We start from the raw sequence: 17,309 nt of genomic DNA, 5'->3' as shown, positions 1-17,309 counted from the left end.
AGATCAGATCTTAGAACACGAGTTCCCGTGATTTCAATTTCTACAAACTGAAAATGTATGTCAGCACGCACATACTGACTGCAGACAGTAGTAGCCTGATTAGAAATTCCCACTGTAGGTCACTTTGACAGCTACGAACAAAGAGGTTCTGTGTCTCCTGTGTTGGAAAGAGAGAGAGTGTTCAGTGCTGACTGTACTGAGGGTCTGAAAGAAGTGGCAGATATTTTTTTTAGTTGTGAATGGATTTATTTCCTCTTACCTTTCACATTTTGTCCAAAGATGTCAGAGTTAACCAACTTCCAAATACATTTCAAGCAGTCTTGGACTTATTGTAACCAGGTGTTGCCTGTGACTCCATGACTTAGAAACTATAATTTTCTATGCAACCTATGAGCTCTGAGCTGAAATCTTGCTTAGTAAGATACACGTGATGAAGTTTTTCTGTTTTTTCCTCCACAGCTGCCCACACCCTGGACACTGGTCAGGGAGGTTGTGCTTTTAGCAGAAGTGAGATTGGGTAAAGTATGCAATGTCTTTGGCATCACTGGAAAAAAAAAAACCCGTAAAGACAGCCTACCTAGAAGATAAGCCTGCTCTGCACCCCACTCTTTCCTTTAAGAATGGCTTTAGCCCTGGGGTTCCTGAACTTGTTAGCAAGACAGGGATGTTGTCTGTGGGGTCTAGGTACTCAGAATACTCGAGCGGGGTCCATGAAGTCGCTTAGGTGTGCAGCTGTTGTTTGACAGAGCTTTGAAGAAAGGCCTCGTCTTCATTATCTTAATATTGGCTGCTTGGGGCTTATGTGATGGTGGATAAGAATGGCACCATAGGTTCGTATATTTGAGTGCTTGGTCACCAGAGATTGGCACTATTTGAGAGGTTTAGAAGGATTAGGCGGTGTGGCCCAAGGTGTCTTCACAGCAGTAGAAGAGTGACTAAGGCGGACGGTATACAGAAGGTGCTGATTAAATGCATAGAGTTATTTACAGGGACTGGAAGTGTTCGGACTCGGTTCCTGCCCCCCCTGGTCAGGCTTCCCGTCGGCCTCTTGAGAACCAGGTGGAGGAAAGGCAGAACCTCTCTTGGGACCTTTGTCTCATGATGCTCACAGGCACTGGCTGGGCCCACACAGTCCTCAGCGTTGGATAACGCTTCCTGTCTGTGAGGCGGCTCAGAATACAGCAGCGGAATCGTAGCTTCATCCTGAAATGAATCTTTCCTCATTTACTTCAAAAACTGTCCAGAGCCTCACAGCCTTAGGGCCGGGTTTTCTACAGAAAGCGCCTTAACAGACGCCAAGCTCTTGCGTCCAACCTCCCGGAAGTAACAGTCCTAAGAGTAAGGTAGCTGAGTGGAAGATTTTCCCCTAGTCACCCTCAACTCTCTCCCTAATTTTGACTTCCCAATTTTGATTTTTAGTTGGCCACTAGGTTGCGCTGTGTGACAAGAAATCTCAGGATCTTGAACCCCCGGGAACCCAGGACTCGGAGGGAGAAGAGGTGGGAGCCCAAGAGAGGGAGAGCCGGGAGAGTGGGTCCCGGTGGTGTCCTCTGAAGAGGAAGACCCACAGGAAGCAACTAGACTGGACGACTACAACCAGCTGTGCCGCAGTCAGCAAAAACCACCGCTTTCCTGCAAACCTAACGGGTTCCAAGCGGAGTTAAGAAGTAAATGCGCCATTTGAAAAGCACAGAGTAGAAGAGGGTTCATCCGCGTTTGCCGGTTTACTGTCCTAAGAGCCAAGTGTACAGGCCCCAGGAGATCAAACAATTCACACGGGGAGGAATATTTGAACTGCCCCATATTCCCTTGGGAATAAGCGCCCTTGTATTAATTTGTAACTGTTCCTATCTCCCCTAGCTCCCCTTTCTTCTTCTAGTACCCTGATATTTTGCGCAGGGATTGTTCTTCTGAGGGTGAGAAGGCTTTTGTTTTTGTTGGTTTGTTTGTTTGTTTTACAAAGGTTGGTTACATATATATATATATATATAGCAGCAATTATTTCCCAGCCTTCCTGTTTAAGAATAACCAGAACAAAAGAAGCCTCCCCCCCACCACGCCCTGCACCCCTGTGCTGCTCTAGGCTGGGGAGGATGTATGTGCCCAGAAGCTTCTTCCACTCAGTCTTCAGGCTGCAGACTAAGCAAGAGGAAGCCTTGGGCAGACAGACACTCCTCACTCCTGCAGTTTTCCATTTCTAGATAGGGAGTGTCATTGTTCGTGCCCCTGTCTGTCTGTGTGTCTGTCTGTGTGTCTCTGTATTCCATGACCGGTGTAGGCCTTCACCTCCACTGTGCTGGGACCATGGCCCTGGGAACTTCTCTGCTCTGTCTTGTTGCTGCCTTTGCTCCCATGTCTGGGAACCATGTTGGACTCTGTTCCCTACCCGTTGCACGTGGATCTGAAGAGCAGGCTTGGAAGCTGAGGTCCCGCAGGGCTCGTTGCTCCATTGGGTGACTCTAAGCACCACAGGGGTGTGAGCCATCAGCTGTGTTGCCCACGTTGGCGTTTGCACCCTCCAGACGCGATCACACGCTAGAGATCTGTCAGACATCAGAACTGTGGAGACCGGAGGGAAAAGCCTGCGCCCTGTGTGGGTGCTTTGTGCAAGTTGCCCAATGACTTTTGAGTGGGCCTCGCGTGCTCCAAGAATGTGCAGAGGTGGCCATTCTCATTTTTCTCGTTTCTTTCCATCCAGACTCTTGCTCCGGTTGGCTCTGGCCAGAGACAGTCTGTGCGTGGGGCGAGGGCGCAAGAGGGCTGGGAAGGAACACAAAGTGTAGAGAGTTTTTGTCGTTCTGAAGACTATGGTGCCTAGAGAATGGAAGAGCAAATCTGCTGAGGTGAGATCAAGGAAGCAAGCAAGGCTTACATCAGGCGTTAGCTAAACTTCTGCTATTACAGGGAGATTAAATCCGGGGTCCAGGGCTTACTCCTGTTCCCAGTACCCACTAGTTCAGTCCCGCAGAGGCAACTTCTCTGGGCTTCAAGGGGCAGAAAGCCACGGAGCGAGTTCCGAGCTCACAAACGTGAGTAAGAAGAAGCCGTCTTCGAGCGCTTTTCGGATAACATCGTGTGACTACTGGACGCTTCCTCCCATGCGTCTTGTACAATTTGGCATCCTCAAGTGCCAGACTCCCACTGCGGCCAAGGGGTGGAGTGCCGGGGAATCGGGGAGCCGTAGAAAAAGGCTGTGTGCTGGCAGAGTGTCCGGCTCCTATTTGGCCTTTTCGGTAGCATGCGTGAGTGCGTGTTTCTCTCTCTCTCTCTCTCTCTCTCTCTCTCTCTCTCTCTCTCTCTCTCTCTCTCTCTCTCTCTCTCTCTCTCTCTCGTGTGTGAACGCGCGCGTGCGCGCCCGCTCACAAGAACCTCTTAATCCTTTTCACCTCTAGGAATTTTTAAGGGCAGAGCTGACAGTCTGAGTCTCCAACTTGGGCCAAGCTCTTGCTCCCAACCTGGCAAGAAATTTCTATGGTGAATAAAACTTGTTCTTGAGTGACTTGTTGGGATGACCCTAAGGTACCAGTAGCTTTCCTCTCCCTCCCTCCAGATTGAATCGAAGCTGCCCAGCTCTCTCCTGAAAAAACCAGGTTAGACAGACAGGCCTGGGAAAGTCATCCTATCCCTGAGCCGGGAGCAGGAGGCTGTCCGAGTTTTCAGTCGCGGCTTGGAGACTGGGAAAGACCTAGAGGCCCGCCGCGTGCACAGACAGTTAGTTAATGGAAACCCTGTAAATCGGTTTTAAGTGCACCCAGGACAGAGGGGAAAGAAGGTGGAGACGGTGGTGGCTGCGGATGGCATAGAATGAGGGACCAGGGGTTATCCATTCCGCTGTTTTGAAACTAACAGCAGCTTCCCACTTCTCCATTGTTCTTAACTTAGGAAAGTAAACGTATTAAAGAAATTCATCAGGACAGGGAAACCCGAGCCCCTTGCCCTCCCCAAGCGGAGGAGTCCGCGGCGGCCTCCCTTGGCAGGGAACCCGGCTGCGGCTATCCCCCTCTCTCCCTCCCTCCTCCCCGCCCCCGGAGGGGCATTGCTACTACGGCGATCGCCACCTCACGCCGATGGAATGCTCGAAGTATGCACACGTTCCCAAAAGTAGACCTCCTTCACCGCCGAGTAGCATACATCACCCGTGGCAGCCTTCCACCTTCTCAGGCGTTTCGTAACCGAGTAAACTGAGAGCCGGGAACAGCCCTCTATTAAGTAGCCCGCGGCGCGGAGCCTCTTCCCAGTCGGCGAAGGCGGCCGCCGCAGACGCGTCCGCCCTCAGCTGCAGTCAGTCCCCCTGCCTCCGCTCTGCGCTCCAGTCGCCACTCCTGTGTGCTCCCGCTGCCCTTCTCACTCTGGTGGCCGCCAGGTGCTCCCGGAGCGCAGCGCTCTCACCAGCCCGGGGGGTCCCACACGCTGGCTGCAGGACGCTCGCTCCCTCTGTCACCACCGGCACAGGTCAGTATGGCTTCTGTTCCCCCCTCATCCCAACCCCCGGCCTTCCCCCGAAGATAACTGGGAAAAGTCGTTTCTTGCTAGTATCTTAACCCGGGCCAGGCAGAGCGCCCGGCGGGAGCTGGTTCGCTTTGGAAGTGATTGGTTTGTGTGCCTGAGATAGATCTGCGGAGCAACAAGAAACATTGCGATTTCTTTGGAGTTTTGAAGGGCGAAGGAAAGATGGCTTATTTGGCTCTATTTTGTCCCTCTGCAGGGGATTGTCCCCTATAGACGGTGTCGCCTCCCTTGTAGTGCATGGGCTGCGTAGGTCGCTCTTTATTATCTGGTGATTGCAGCTTTGCCAAGTTTGCCGGGTTGCAATATGGGCACAGGACATTGCACGAAAGCGAAGAGAAGTTCCGCACGCACGGGGCAGAATTACTCGGAGGGCCAATGGCAAGCGCTCCGGCGCGGCGAGGTTAGGCGCGAGTGGCATTTCCAGATGCTCCCGGGAGCGGCCCTGGCTTCATCCTCTACGGCTTTCAACGGGTTGGTGGGTTAGGCTGGTTTTTCACAGCTGCTGAAACATCCTTTTGGGCTTCCCCTGAATGCACTGGGATTAAGTCCTACTTAGGATCAGTCAGAGGGACCCTGAGACGGCTTCTTCTCCAATCCCTGGGTGTAGAGTATGGGTATCAGACTGTGAGGATTTCGCGCATTTACAGAGCTATGCCAAACGGGACCTGCATCTGGCTTCTTCAGCCACCCTCCGGTGACCAGTTCGGATCTCTGGTATACCTCCCCACCCCCAACTTCAGGGTTGGATGGAGTTTTCTAAGGAACCATGGAGAGGGTTGGGGGTTGGGGGAAGAAGAGATGAGACACAACTCGTCCTTGGCTAACTAAGGTCAAGATAGCAGTTATAGAAGAGACATGTGGCGCCTGGAATCTAGGTGGGCCCATGGAACATGTGTATGCCTGTGGGTGCGTTTGAAAAAAAAATAACTTGAGAGAGTTAAGGAGTTGGCCGTTTCCAGCAAGGGGTGGGGGAGGGGCGAGTTGTCCAAAAGGGACCAGTTCCCATAGCGCCCCCATTCCTGGCAGCTGATGCGTTTTCATTCATGAGGGGGAAGTGAGGGAAATCCTACTGCCACGTAGGGGCGGCCGCTTTCAGCCATCTCTGTCTGAGAATGCTCAATGAAGTGTTGCTAAGCATTCCGATAAATGTTTTGGCTAAGAAGGAGAGAGACGCTTTTCTTTAAAACATATATGGACGGAAATCTTGGCTGGCTAAGATGGTTGGGTTATTCATCGGATACCCCAATGAGAGATGATTCATTCTTGATGCTGAGTCAGGAAGCCGATAGGTGGCGCACTAGACCCAGATAAACGCACTTCCAAGACTCAAGTTTTTGTTCGGCTTATTAACAACTCCCCCAAAACTGCCCACAGATTTTTGTGAGCATATTGCCACACTTTAAGTCTTCATGAGCCCAACTGCCAACCTCATTCCAAACTATTATATGAACGTTATGGTCAGGTGACGGCAACAATGGGCCAGTCATGCTTTTACATTTTTTTTTAACTAACGTAGGAAAGGGTTAGAATGTCAGAGTTGTTAATTAGGAAAAAGACATTACTAAAATCCCCTAGATCTCCTCGCCGCGCCAAAATTTTAATCTTGGCTTCATAAAAAGGAGCTCTGGGCAATTTGGCTTGCCTGCTCATCAGACATGTAAAATGCAATTTACACTCAGATGAAGAAAGCTTCCCTAACCTGCGTGCCAAAGATCTGGAAAGTCATGGTTGGAGACTGTCAGCTTCTTTTCTCAAGGAGAACCCAACCTTTGGCTTATTTTTGGATTCCAAAGCACCAGTTCCCCTCCCCCTTTAAGTTGTCTCAAGGCCTATGGTGCTGCTTTATAATAATGTGTGTACCTCTGAATCCATCCTCCCCATGTCTGTGTGTGTGTGTGTGTGTGTGTGTGTGTGTGTGTTTGGCCACAGGCACCTTCTCAGTCCAGCTCATTGATGGTAACTTTTGTTTCTGGATTGGGCCTTAGACTATTAGGACAGTCTATTAAACAGCCGCCGCCACCGTGTGTTCCGGAAACTACAAAAGAAGAGTAGACCTCTTGACCATTAAGGAATTAACAGTGTTGCAAAGTCAGGGAAAAGTCAGAATAGAACCTTCTTGCTCTGGAGCTTCTGTCAGTTGCATTCTTCCGACATTAAGAACTAGTTAAGAACAAAGATGAGTTATTGAGGATTTTAAAATTCTAAGAACTTTTAGAAAACAGACAAAGGTATTTTGCTTCTTTATATTGTTTTGACTCTCTTTATGATGCATTTTAGAGTTGGTTCCCCTCTTCTTTGGTAAAGGGTTTATCAGATATAAAAACAGCATAGTTATCAGAAGAATTGGGTTTCAGTTGGGCCTTGCATATCCCTGTATAATCTATTCCAGACCTTAAAGACTTGCATAGCTTTAGTCAGGATAAACTGAAGAAAACAGAATAAAAGAGGTTTATTATTCTTTCCAAATTATCCTGGGACCACTGAAGCACAGTTACCTAAAGAGTTCAGCAGTTAGGAAAAAACGGTCAAATGAAATCCCCAGCTGGAAGAGACATTTGGTTGAGTCAGGGATAAAAATCGCCTCTAAATTATCCATCATCTTGGCAAGATGAAGCCATGTGCGGTCTGGTCAGGCGTTCACAGAGCACAGTACCCCGGAGAAGAGTACCTTCTTTAATCCAGAATTTCCTACTAGGTCCCCGATTAAACCTATCGACTCCACAATAGGTCCATTATGTGCTCGGCTAGCCGCCGTTTTTATTATGGCAAATTTGACTGGGTTCTGGACCATGTTTAGGCTCCTGTTTGACCTGTCCCTGGTCTGCTCAGGATGGGTGCTGATGGATCACTGCTTCCTCCTGCAGATCTCTTCATGAGGCTGTGAGCCTGAGGCCAGAGCATGCAGACCAGGCTTCCCCGAGCGCTGGCCGCCCTGGGCGTGGCCCTACTCCTGTCTTCCATTGAGGCAGAAGGTAAAATGCTTTTACTTTCTCTATGGCAAGAGATACTGAAGAATTCAAGAAAGGAAAAGGCTCTCCTCTCTTCTGCTTCTGTGACTTGCTTTGTTTCTTCTGCACTTCTCCTGTGCTTTCTCTTCTCCAGAGAAATCTCCTCCTTCTGAGGTGTGTCCGTTTCCAGACTTTCAGGTCCAGCTCTGATATTCCGCTTCCCCTACTCTGTACAGTGCTGTCTGGTCTCTCTGTGCTTGTCTGCAGTGTGCTGTCCACACTGCCACCGACGCTGCTGCCTTCCCTGAGGACCAGTCCCCTGAATAGGGCAACAGCTGCATCCAGCTCTACCAAGAGGATCCTGGAGGGCTGGGTACCAGGAATCTCAGAATACGGACATCCTCACAGGATCACCTGGGTCGGGACTGTGACCTTGGTGACAACATGAAATAAAAGACTCCAACATCACCAGCTCCGCGCGTCTGGTTTTCTTTTCTTTTCTTCTTGAGCAGATTAGGGGATTCCAATTGGCTCGGCAGACTTTTAGGCAAAGGATCCAACTGTCAAACTGACTGTCACTTGATTTGGTGGGTAGAGGAATGAGTGACAAGCAGAATTCCCAATTCCTAGGGGGTACTCACTCAGTCTAGGGACTCTGTTGTTGGTGTTTGGTTCCAAAGTCTCTAAAGCATGTGTCCCAGAACAACCCAGCTCAGGAGGATTGGCTCTGGGCCAGGGTTTCCAGCCTGGAGGCAGCTTCGAGCCGGGCACCCTCTTGGCGTGCTCACCCATGCTTGGCTCAGGAAGACCTGGCCACGTCTGACCTCAATGCCTTGGCACTAGGTGACCAGGGACACCACAATGCAGCTCCGAATTGGCTCCTTGTGACCCTGCCCTCTAGAAGACTTCTGTTAAACTTTTAACCTAATTTTATTTTGTTTGGTGTGCTTGATGCTTTAATACCTTAGTATTTATTGACGAAGCCACTTCTACGTTATGACCTCACCGGCTCTTTGAAACTATCATTTGAGATTTGGCAAATTTATCATATTCTGCAATATTAATGAGTTAATCTTAATTTTTTTTACCCTCTCCAATGAAATAAACACCTTTAATGAAGTTAGGGAGGAGACATCTCTAGCCTCTGGAAATTCCAGGGTGGAATGCCCTGCTTGTAGAAGGGTAGGCATGTAGGGATGTTTCTTGGCAACCCTGATTTGTTTTTTTTTAAATGCTCTACTTCAAAACTGTGGGTACAGAGAACTAATGCTAGGAAAATAAAGAGTCCCCAAATGTATAGCTGGTCTAAGATTCAGAGATGCTTGCTGGTCCGGCCCACCTGATGAGGAAATGCAGAGGCTACTCTGGCCTCCTGAAGGAGTTTTCGGATGAGGTGGCCTTGCAGTAATCTTTGCTGTGTCGTCAGTTAGGAAGGAATTTTATTTGAGAGGCTTCTGGAAGCACTACTAAAGATATTTTTAGATAAGTCACTGAAGTGGCCTGTTTCTTGCTCATTAAGAAAATGGTTCTTTGGAAATAAATGTTTTGAGAATTCTCCAGTATAGGGTTAGGCTGGAGATACCGGTAAGTGAAAAACATCGGTTCTGAACTGGCAATGACCAGTCAGCAAAAGACAGTTAAAAACAGCATTATACTATGTGCCTTCCTGATTATTCCCGTTGTTTCTCATATTTTTATCTTATGACTTTGTGTTAATTTTCACATGGTGTAGTTCTTTCTTTCTTAAAGTCTTGTCTTTTGCTCTCTTAGGTCAGCATCTTTTAATAAGATTCATTTTTGGATTGTTTTCTGGTTTGGCAGCGTCAAACAGAAATATGATTCACACTTAAAAGTCATATATCTAACTTAAACATTTTTTTATAGTCATATAAAGAAAAAAGGGACCAGGAAAATTGATTTTTATGAAAGGTTTTTTAACATAATGCTATTGTTTCAACACGTAATCGACAGAAAAACCATAGGCCAGCTCCTCTGCACTTCTGGGCTAAGTTTTGAGAGCTGGACATGCGCTTCACACTTGCAGCCCTTTTCATTTCAGACTGGCCACACTTCAAGGGCTCAACGGCCACAGGAGACTCTTTGCTCCTTGTTGGGCAGCTCAGCTCTGGTGTTAACTACCAACTAAGTGGCCCCAGGAGCCTGTGAAGAGCTAACAAAATTTGTGGCCAAAGTCTTACTGAAGACGTTGGGCTAGAAAATAGATTCCCTCCCCCCTGAAATCTTTCTGTTGGGGCATTTCAAAATTTCAGCTTGCCCCTCTGTTTGCAACCTTCTGCTAAGGTAGCCAAGGCTACTTTGCTTTCTTTTGTTGACTCATATGTTCTTGTAGTCATATGGTTCCTGGCTCTTTTTAATATAGTTTTTTATATGCTAGAAACACAGTTTTTAATGTTAATCTAAATTATTTTGAAAATTACATTTAGAAACCATGATAATAATTTTCCACATTAGCTGGGCGGTGGTGGCGCACGCCTTTAATCCCAGCACTTGGGAGGCAGAGGCAGGTGGATCTCTGTGAGTTCGAGACCAGCCTGGTCTACAGAGCTAGTTCCAGGACAGGCTCCAAAGCCACAGAGAAACCCTGTCTCGAAAAAAAACCAAAAAAAAAATAGTAATTTTCCATATTGCCTCTATTTGCATGATGAATGATATTTCCATGCTAATTTACTGTGTCCGATAGATATAAAGGCAAAGACTACTTCCTTTTTTGGCCTTAAGTAATTATTAAATAGACTAGCAAACTTTAATCTTTCCAAGTGCTCTGTATGACCTAGAGTGTATGCATTAGGCTGGGATCATGTATATTAAGAGGTTTTTAGATAAATTAACTTTGCTTTAAACAGTCCAAGGTCAGTGTTCCTCTTTCCTTCATCTAGAGTTTGAGATGGACACATATTTTGTGAAATACAGAGTTTTAATTTTTGTAAGTTTTATTTATAGTTTATAACATAATAATTAATGATTTAAAGTCATGCTTTAACTATGTCTGTGTCTAGATTAAGGGACTAGTTTAATATATATTTCTATAATTCTGTATCTGACATGCAGCAAAACATTCATACCAGAGAACATAGATGTCATGATTCTGTTTTATTTTCTAAATGAGGAAGTGAGAATGCCTTAAGTTGATATAGTTTTTAAAAATATATTTATTTTTATCTTTGTGAATTGGTGTGAGGCTATGAAATTCACTGGAACTGTAGTTACAGACTGTTGTGAGTTTCCCCATGTGTGCTGGGAATTGAACCCTGGTCCTCTGTAACTACTGAGCCATCTCTCCAGTACCTCACGTTGATATTTTAATGTTGCTATTAGATTTTTTTGGCTATAACATATTATATTGTACCCACCCATGCATCCACCCACTCGCCTACCCTCTCCCTATTCACCTTTCCATACAAATATTTGCCATGGTTAATTCTTGGATATAGATTCTTGCTGGGTGCTCCAACTGGAAAAAAGGTTATTTTTCTTTAAAACAAGACAGACACACTAGTTTTAAAATTGTTCAGACAACAACGTGAAGTTAATACCTCAATTTCTATCTATACCTACATTGGTGGTACAGTGGTGAACATAGCTGCCTTCCCAATTCTATCTATATCAGAGTTGCAGATGTCAGCATGCCACATGTATATTACTGCACAGACGTAATTTCTTCTAACAGTGACTTTGAGAGAATAGAAAAATATGTATATATTAACAAGTACTGTGTGCTGATCCTAACGTTTTTGACTGAAATATTTATTCTATTTACTTTTAATATAATGTGATAAAAAACGATGTAGATTATAAGATAAAAATTGTTATCTATGAACTGTACTTTTTTTAAAATTTAATTTGTAGATCAAAGATTACAAGGCCTATAGTTACATTATTATAAATACAAAAGGAAATAACAAGTAAAATGTCTACATGTCTGCATGTTGTATAAGAAGACATTGAATAATTTTTACATAGTTTGATTATTTCTACCATGTCCTAAATCCTACCAGTTTGTGTAACGAAAATCTCATCATAATGATACTTTTATATCACAGTATTTTGATAACAAAAGCATCCTGTTTAAGTATAAAATTAAACTACCAGTTACAGATACTTAATGTTTCCCTTTCTTAGATTGCTAGTTATAATGTTAATTCTGTTTCCCTTGTCTTGGCTATGGTGGCTTGCATTTACAAACCATCTGTAGTCAGTTAGTGCTTGTATAATGATAGTATCAGCATTACTTTTGGGAACACCTAGACTCTGCAACAATGTAATAATGGTGGTTGTGAATGAATGTAAAAATTTTCCAAATCAATAAAAACAAATATGTGTAATGATTTAAATCAATGTAGGTCATACCCTCACACCTACTTCATCATTTTTTCAAAATGATAGCCCCCAAGCTTTGTAAACAAAATGACAATCTTGAAGGGCTGTATGTTTCGTAAACTCAATGAGAACAGAGGGGTAGGTTCTGATTTTCACACTGAGAGGTCATTTTTCCTACTTTCGAATCCCGTGTCCCACATCTGACTTCCCACGAGCACCTTAAAATCCTCTAAAATGTTCAAGACTTTTCCCCCACAGTCATTTTTTCAGTCTATCTGGAATCCTGGTCACTTGGATATCAACAAGGTGGGGCGCTGCTGGCCTTCAGCAGTTTTAACCTAATGTCCGCTGCTTCAGGTCTATTTCCTCCAAGGTTGGTGGTACTATTTTTCCATGTACTGATTTTTAAAAAGCTGCTCAGGCCAGTTGTGTCTGCCTTTGCATTAAATTTGTCCTGAGCCATTGCTATCGGAACAATATTTTATAATGATATTCTTAATACCCATTGTCCTATTAACATCTGCTGCATGCTTGTTACATATACTAAGTGATGACTTCAGCTAAACGTTGCAATATGGTAACAGACAGAAGAATGATTAAGCCGTGCATGCAGATTAATCGTCCTAATCTCACTGCCTGTGTATGGATAGGAAGAAAGTAACATTCGTTCTTCTACTAGTGTAGCCAATAAAAATAAAGACATCTCCTACAGCTGGAGGTGGCGATTTATTAAAACAGATGTTTGCCTAATCAGTTTTGTTTCCTTTAAAAATGTGCTATGAATGTTAAAGACAGCTAATCTAATCCCCGTTAAATTCTGAATGGTGTCTCAGAGCCATTACTGCATTTCGATTGACTTTCATAAAATTCTAAAGGGAGATGGTGCCCTCTTAAACCAGAGGTAAGCCACCTCACTCATAAGAAGTAGTACCTGCAGACTAAGATATTTAAAGTAGAATATGGTTGAAAATCATCTATTTTATTGAACTTGCTTCAAGTGTAATGATTTTCAAGGTGTCGACCATGCACTGACAGTGAGTCAGTATAAGGCTGCATGAGGAGGCATGACCATCGCTGTAGAGAATATCATTATAAAATATTTCAGGAATGTCTTTGTGTAACGACTATTGTACATGGAAGCTGTTGTTCATTGTGGGAAACTAAAAATAAGCCAACATTTTATTGACACATGCATGACGCTGTACAGTTTTGTATGTAAACTGTTCCTTTCTGTACTTTGCAGTTATTTCTGTCATTGATTTCTCCACGTTTTTATACAGTCATGTCTTCCAATGCTGATCATTCATTACTGTGTCCTCCAAGTTCTGTAAATAATTTCTCATAAATGTACATTGATGTTGTCTTTTCATAATTAATCATTGTTTTGTAGAGGGCCATCCTGGCATTTTAGCTTAAAATGCTACTTCTAGTATGGAGTAGGCCTACTACCAAGGCAATGACTGTGTTGGTTTACACCTTGGGAGCATAGCAAATTGGTGTAAACAGGCAGAATATGGTTTTATAAACATCTCTAGTACTGCTTATATACTCATACATTATTAACATCTCATTTTAATATTTGCGAATATTGATATCAATATACACTTAATGTATATTTTCTTGAAAGACATATTTCACTTTTTTATGATTTCACTTTTCCACTCAAATACATTTTTAAAATCCTCTACCCCAGACTGAGATTTATCAAACAACAATCCTCAAAGCAACAACGCGGAAATTGAACCTAAACCATCAGTGATTTTCTTCCACATTATAAAAATGTATGATGTCACTGTTCTAAATTAACACCCATGGTTGTAAGCAGGTTGTGATTTGGCATGCTTTTTCAAAGTGCACTCAGCATGTATTGAATTTCCTTAATCGTTATGTGAATTGTTTGCATATGTGGTTATTATATGTGATTTCATTGTTCTTGTATCCAAACACATTTCTATTCTGCTTGATTTTGCTGGCCATTCTTGAATGACCTAGCAACTCAAGAATCAAGTGTTCCGTGCTGTCTTCTGTAATTTGTACACTTTCTGATGTTTTGTCATATCTTGTCAGCTTTTAATTTTATTCTGATCCAACAAGATATTTTTTATACTTGTTGGAAACAAATTTATGCAAAGACAACTTTAGTAAGCTTTGCTCATCACAATTTTTCATTAATATATTAACCATTTTCTGACATTGGAAAATGCAACTAATTTCAACTCTCTTGCAGTTGACCCACCTTCCGACTTGAATTTTAAAATTATAGATGAAAATACTGTTCATATGTCATGGGAGAGACCATCTGATCCAATTGTGGGTTACAGAATCACTGTAGACTCTACAACAGGTGAGTTCTGAGGTTTTGGGACAGATATTGAGTTCATACAGTCTGTTTGCCTAACCTCACATTTAATCACAAGGAGGTCAAGAATAAGCAAGCCAGAGGGACTTGGTTGATGTCACCTGGTATTTGGTGGACTCAGGGCTACAGAGTCCAATCCTCATACTTATTGTAAGCAAAGCGAAGCAAAACAGAACTTGTTTCAGATGTTCTATTGTGTGATCGGTAGTGTTAACCATGTTGCCCAAGTGTGGAGAACCAATGTCTAAGAGGTGGGAAAGTGACTATTTGTATTGCCTTCTATTTGTATTGGAGATAAGAAATCTTCTTTGGTTGGCAATGAATATGGCCATTGCCTGTATTGCTAACCACTTGAGCTGTGCTTATTCACTATCTGACTTTTAGAATACCAGTGGTTTAAAATGCTTCCTCATAAGGGAGCTTTTAAAAATAGGTAGTATGGCTAACAAACTGAAGAAGGGGTAAAAACTTCCCCCTTTGCTGTTTCTCTCTAAGTTCATTTGGTCAATGGCTTCGTCAATTTTAAAGAATATTCTAAAAGAGCCTAAATAGGATCCAGCCCATTTCTAGATACTGGAATATTGGCTTCCAGTCTTCAAAACAGGCATCACAAAGATCCAATCTAATATATCCCCAATGTCCTCATGTCCCACGGTGCTCTGATCCACATAGATACAGTACATGGCCTATATAGATATCAGGAGCATTTCTCAGAGTTTCCTACATATGCTACCTTTCTTCCTTACGCATTGTGAATTATTTTATATAATTTAAGTATTAACAGACATGCAGTCCATAGGAGCTATCATGCTTTCTTATTGAACCGAGAGTTAAAAGAATCTAGATGGAAGTACACTGTCATTATGTAAGTAAATACTCAGTATATGATATCATGACACATGTGGTACACAATTTAATAAATTCAGAGGACTATTGGTACCTAGCAGAGTATGGTCCACATTTGAATATGGTTCTATTTTTCTGTTCTCTCCCAATTTATAATTTAAAATTGAGTTACTTCCTGAGTCATATTTTATTTATAACTTGTTTTATTATTTCATGTTTTTAACAAAAATGATGCTATATTTTTGGTCTGATAGTCTAATGTACCTTGAACTTAGAGGAATTTCAAGCTTTTAAAAAGTATTGAATGTGATTGTCAGATAAAGGCAAGACTATTGTAAATGTTAGGTTTTCTAAAAATGCAGCATCTTCTTTTTGGAAGATAGTTAAAATGTTTCGATGTCTTGGCAGAGTACATGGCAAAACTTTCAGTGATGGGAATGCATTTAGACTTCTTTTGTCATATGCTATTATTGGGATGCATTCATATTTTTCTTTTTGTATTTACAGAGGGACCTACTAAAGAGTTTACCCTTGCAGCTAGCACCACGGAAACTCTTTTAACAGACCTTGTTCCTGAGACAGAGTATGTGGTGACTATAACTTCCTATGACGAAGTAGAAGAAAGTGTGCCAGTTATAGGTCAACTGACAAGTAAGAGCACATACACATTGGAGCACTTTCATAATATCATTATATCTCTTCCTCCCTCCTTTCAACCCCCTCCCCCCGGCCAATCCCTTTCTTCCAGCTCCTTTCATGTCCTTCCCACTTTCAATTGATAACCTCATTTTCTTTGACCATTACTGTCACATGGATAACATGCATATGCATTTTGCAGACAACTTTCCACCCTCAAATTTAACCTATTATAGAAGTCACATATCAGCACCATTTTCTATGATTCTTGTTATTAGTACTTACAAGCAATTCATTCATGTTTTTTAACCTTGGTCTCTGGAAGTGGCAGAAATGTTCTGAATGAAAATGATTTGAAACATCAAAAGATTTCAAGCAATGAGGTCTTTTTGAAATATCTTGGACATTTCACTAAATAACTTATTAGTAAGGAAATTGTTGTTTGGCATTCTAACAATCCGGGCAAGACCAAATATTTGAAACACAATATTAAAGAACAATGTATATGTTCTACACCCCCCCACACCCCCCCCACAACACCCCCCCACCTCCCATCTCCCCCCACACACCCACCCCCACATGCACCCACACATACACCCCCCCACCCCCCCACAAGTACATATATTTGGTAATTTCTTTTGTTAATGATGGGTTTTTGACTCAGTTCAAACAGGTGATCCAGCAAAGACAGGGGAGAAGAAACCTGGGAAAACAGAGATACAAAGTGAGTTTCTTCCTATACTTTTGCTTGGATTTGTAGAAGTTACAAGTGTCCTGCTGTAGGTGTTCTAATTATACATAAAGCTTGATCATCTTCTCTGTATTAATAGCTATAAGCTTTCTCTAGAAGGAGTTAGCGAGATGAGAGAAATGTATAAGTAAATAGTTATAAACCTTGAGATCTGACCTTCTGGCTAATACGTCCTCCTAAGACAAATTATAGCAACAGATGGTACTTATAGAGGTTTGGGAAAAGACTGAGATGGCCTTAGTGCTCAAAGCAACTCAACTGCTATGAAACGCACTTTAAGTCTATTTGTATATTGAGCTCATCTCTGGGATATTTCTGACTTGGCTGATGATGTCAGCTTTCCCAATCTTTCCAGAGTTCCTGCAGCCCATCTCTAAGAAATTGAATATATAACCAGATGAAAAGCACTTTTATTTAGTCTTGGCTATTAGGCTGTTAGCCTTCTTTTGTCTGACGGTGCTTTGTGTGACTTGCTAGAGTGAACTCCTTAGGAGTTTCTTGGACTTCTGATTTTGTCACTTTGTAAGTTGTCTTTATGACCCAGATTGATCATAAAAACATTATAAACACAGAGGCCTCTTTTTCTGGAAAAATTTCCTCTAGATCACTGTTTATCATTCTCTCTTAGAAATCCAATAATCTGAAATGGAGTTTCTTCTATGCAGTTACATTACTATTTTCCCAAACTATCAATATTTATCCTAAATCAAAATATTCTGCCAGATATGGGTTTTAAAAGACTAAAATTGCTCTCTCTATTAAATAGCATACAAAAATTATTTAAGCATGCAACTTGAAATTGCCTTGCACAATTTTCCAGGACCTTTTCCTACTTCTCTTTGCCAAAATACTTCTTTTATTATCTACCAACTAACTTCAAGGACAAAAACATCTTCAGAAATCCACTAAATGTTGCCTTACA

At 42.8% G+C, this 17,309-nt stretch overlaps 1 protein-coding gene across 4 annotated transcripts in view; it reads left to right on the top strand.

Moving 5' to 3' along the window:
- The first annotated feature begins 4,043 nt into the window (after positions 1-4,043).
- The window catches only part of Col12a1 (collagen type XII alpha 1 chain), a 106,227-nt gene continuing 92,961 nt past the window's right edge, over positions 4,044-17,309 (top strand). For 3 of the 4 annotated variants that reach the window (XR_009056979.1, XM_057766552.1, XM_057766553.1), the window contains exons 1-5: positions 4,044-4,452; positions 7,374-7,481; positions 14,023-14,139; positions 15,508-15,651; positions 16,301-16,360. Coding sequence is in view for 3 of the 4 variants with exons in the window: in XM_057766552.1 (XP_057622535.1) it covers positions 7,409-7,481; positions 14,023-14,139; positions 15,508-15,651; positions 16,301-16,360 (394 nt within the window). In the remaining variant the exon portion in view is untranslated. The remainder of the gene's footprint in view (positions 4,453-7,373; positions 7,482-14,022; positions 14,140-15,507; positions 15,652-16,300; positions 16,361-17,309) is intronic. The other variant, XM_057766555.1, reaches the window with a different exon arrangement.

Source organism: Chionomys nivalis, chromosome 4 (assembly GCF_950005125.1).
Source record: "Chionomys nivalis chromosome 4, mChiNiv1.1, whole genome shotgun sequence".
Classification (NCBI taxonomy): domain Eukaryota; kingdom Metazoa; phylum Chordata; class Mammalia; order Rodentia; family Cricetidae; genus Chionomys; species Chionomys nivalis.
The sequence above is the reverse complement of the archived record's forward strand: the minus strand, read 5'-3'. Positions and strand labels throughout refer to the sequence as shown.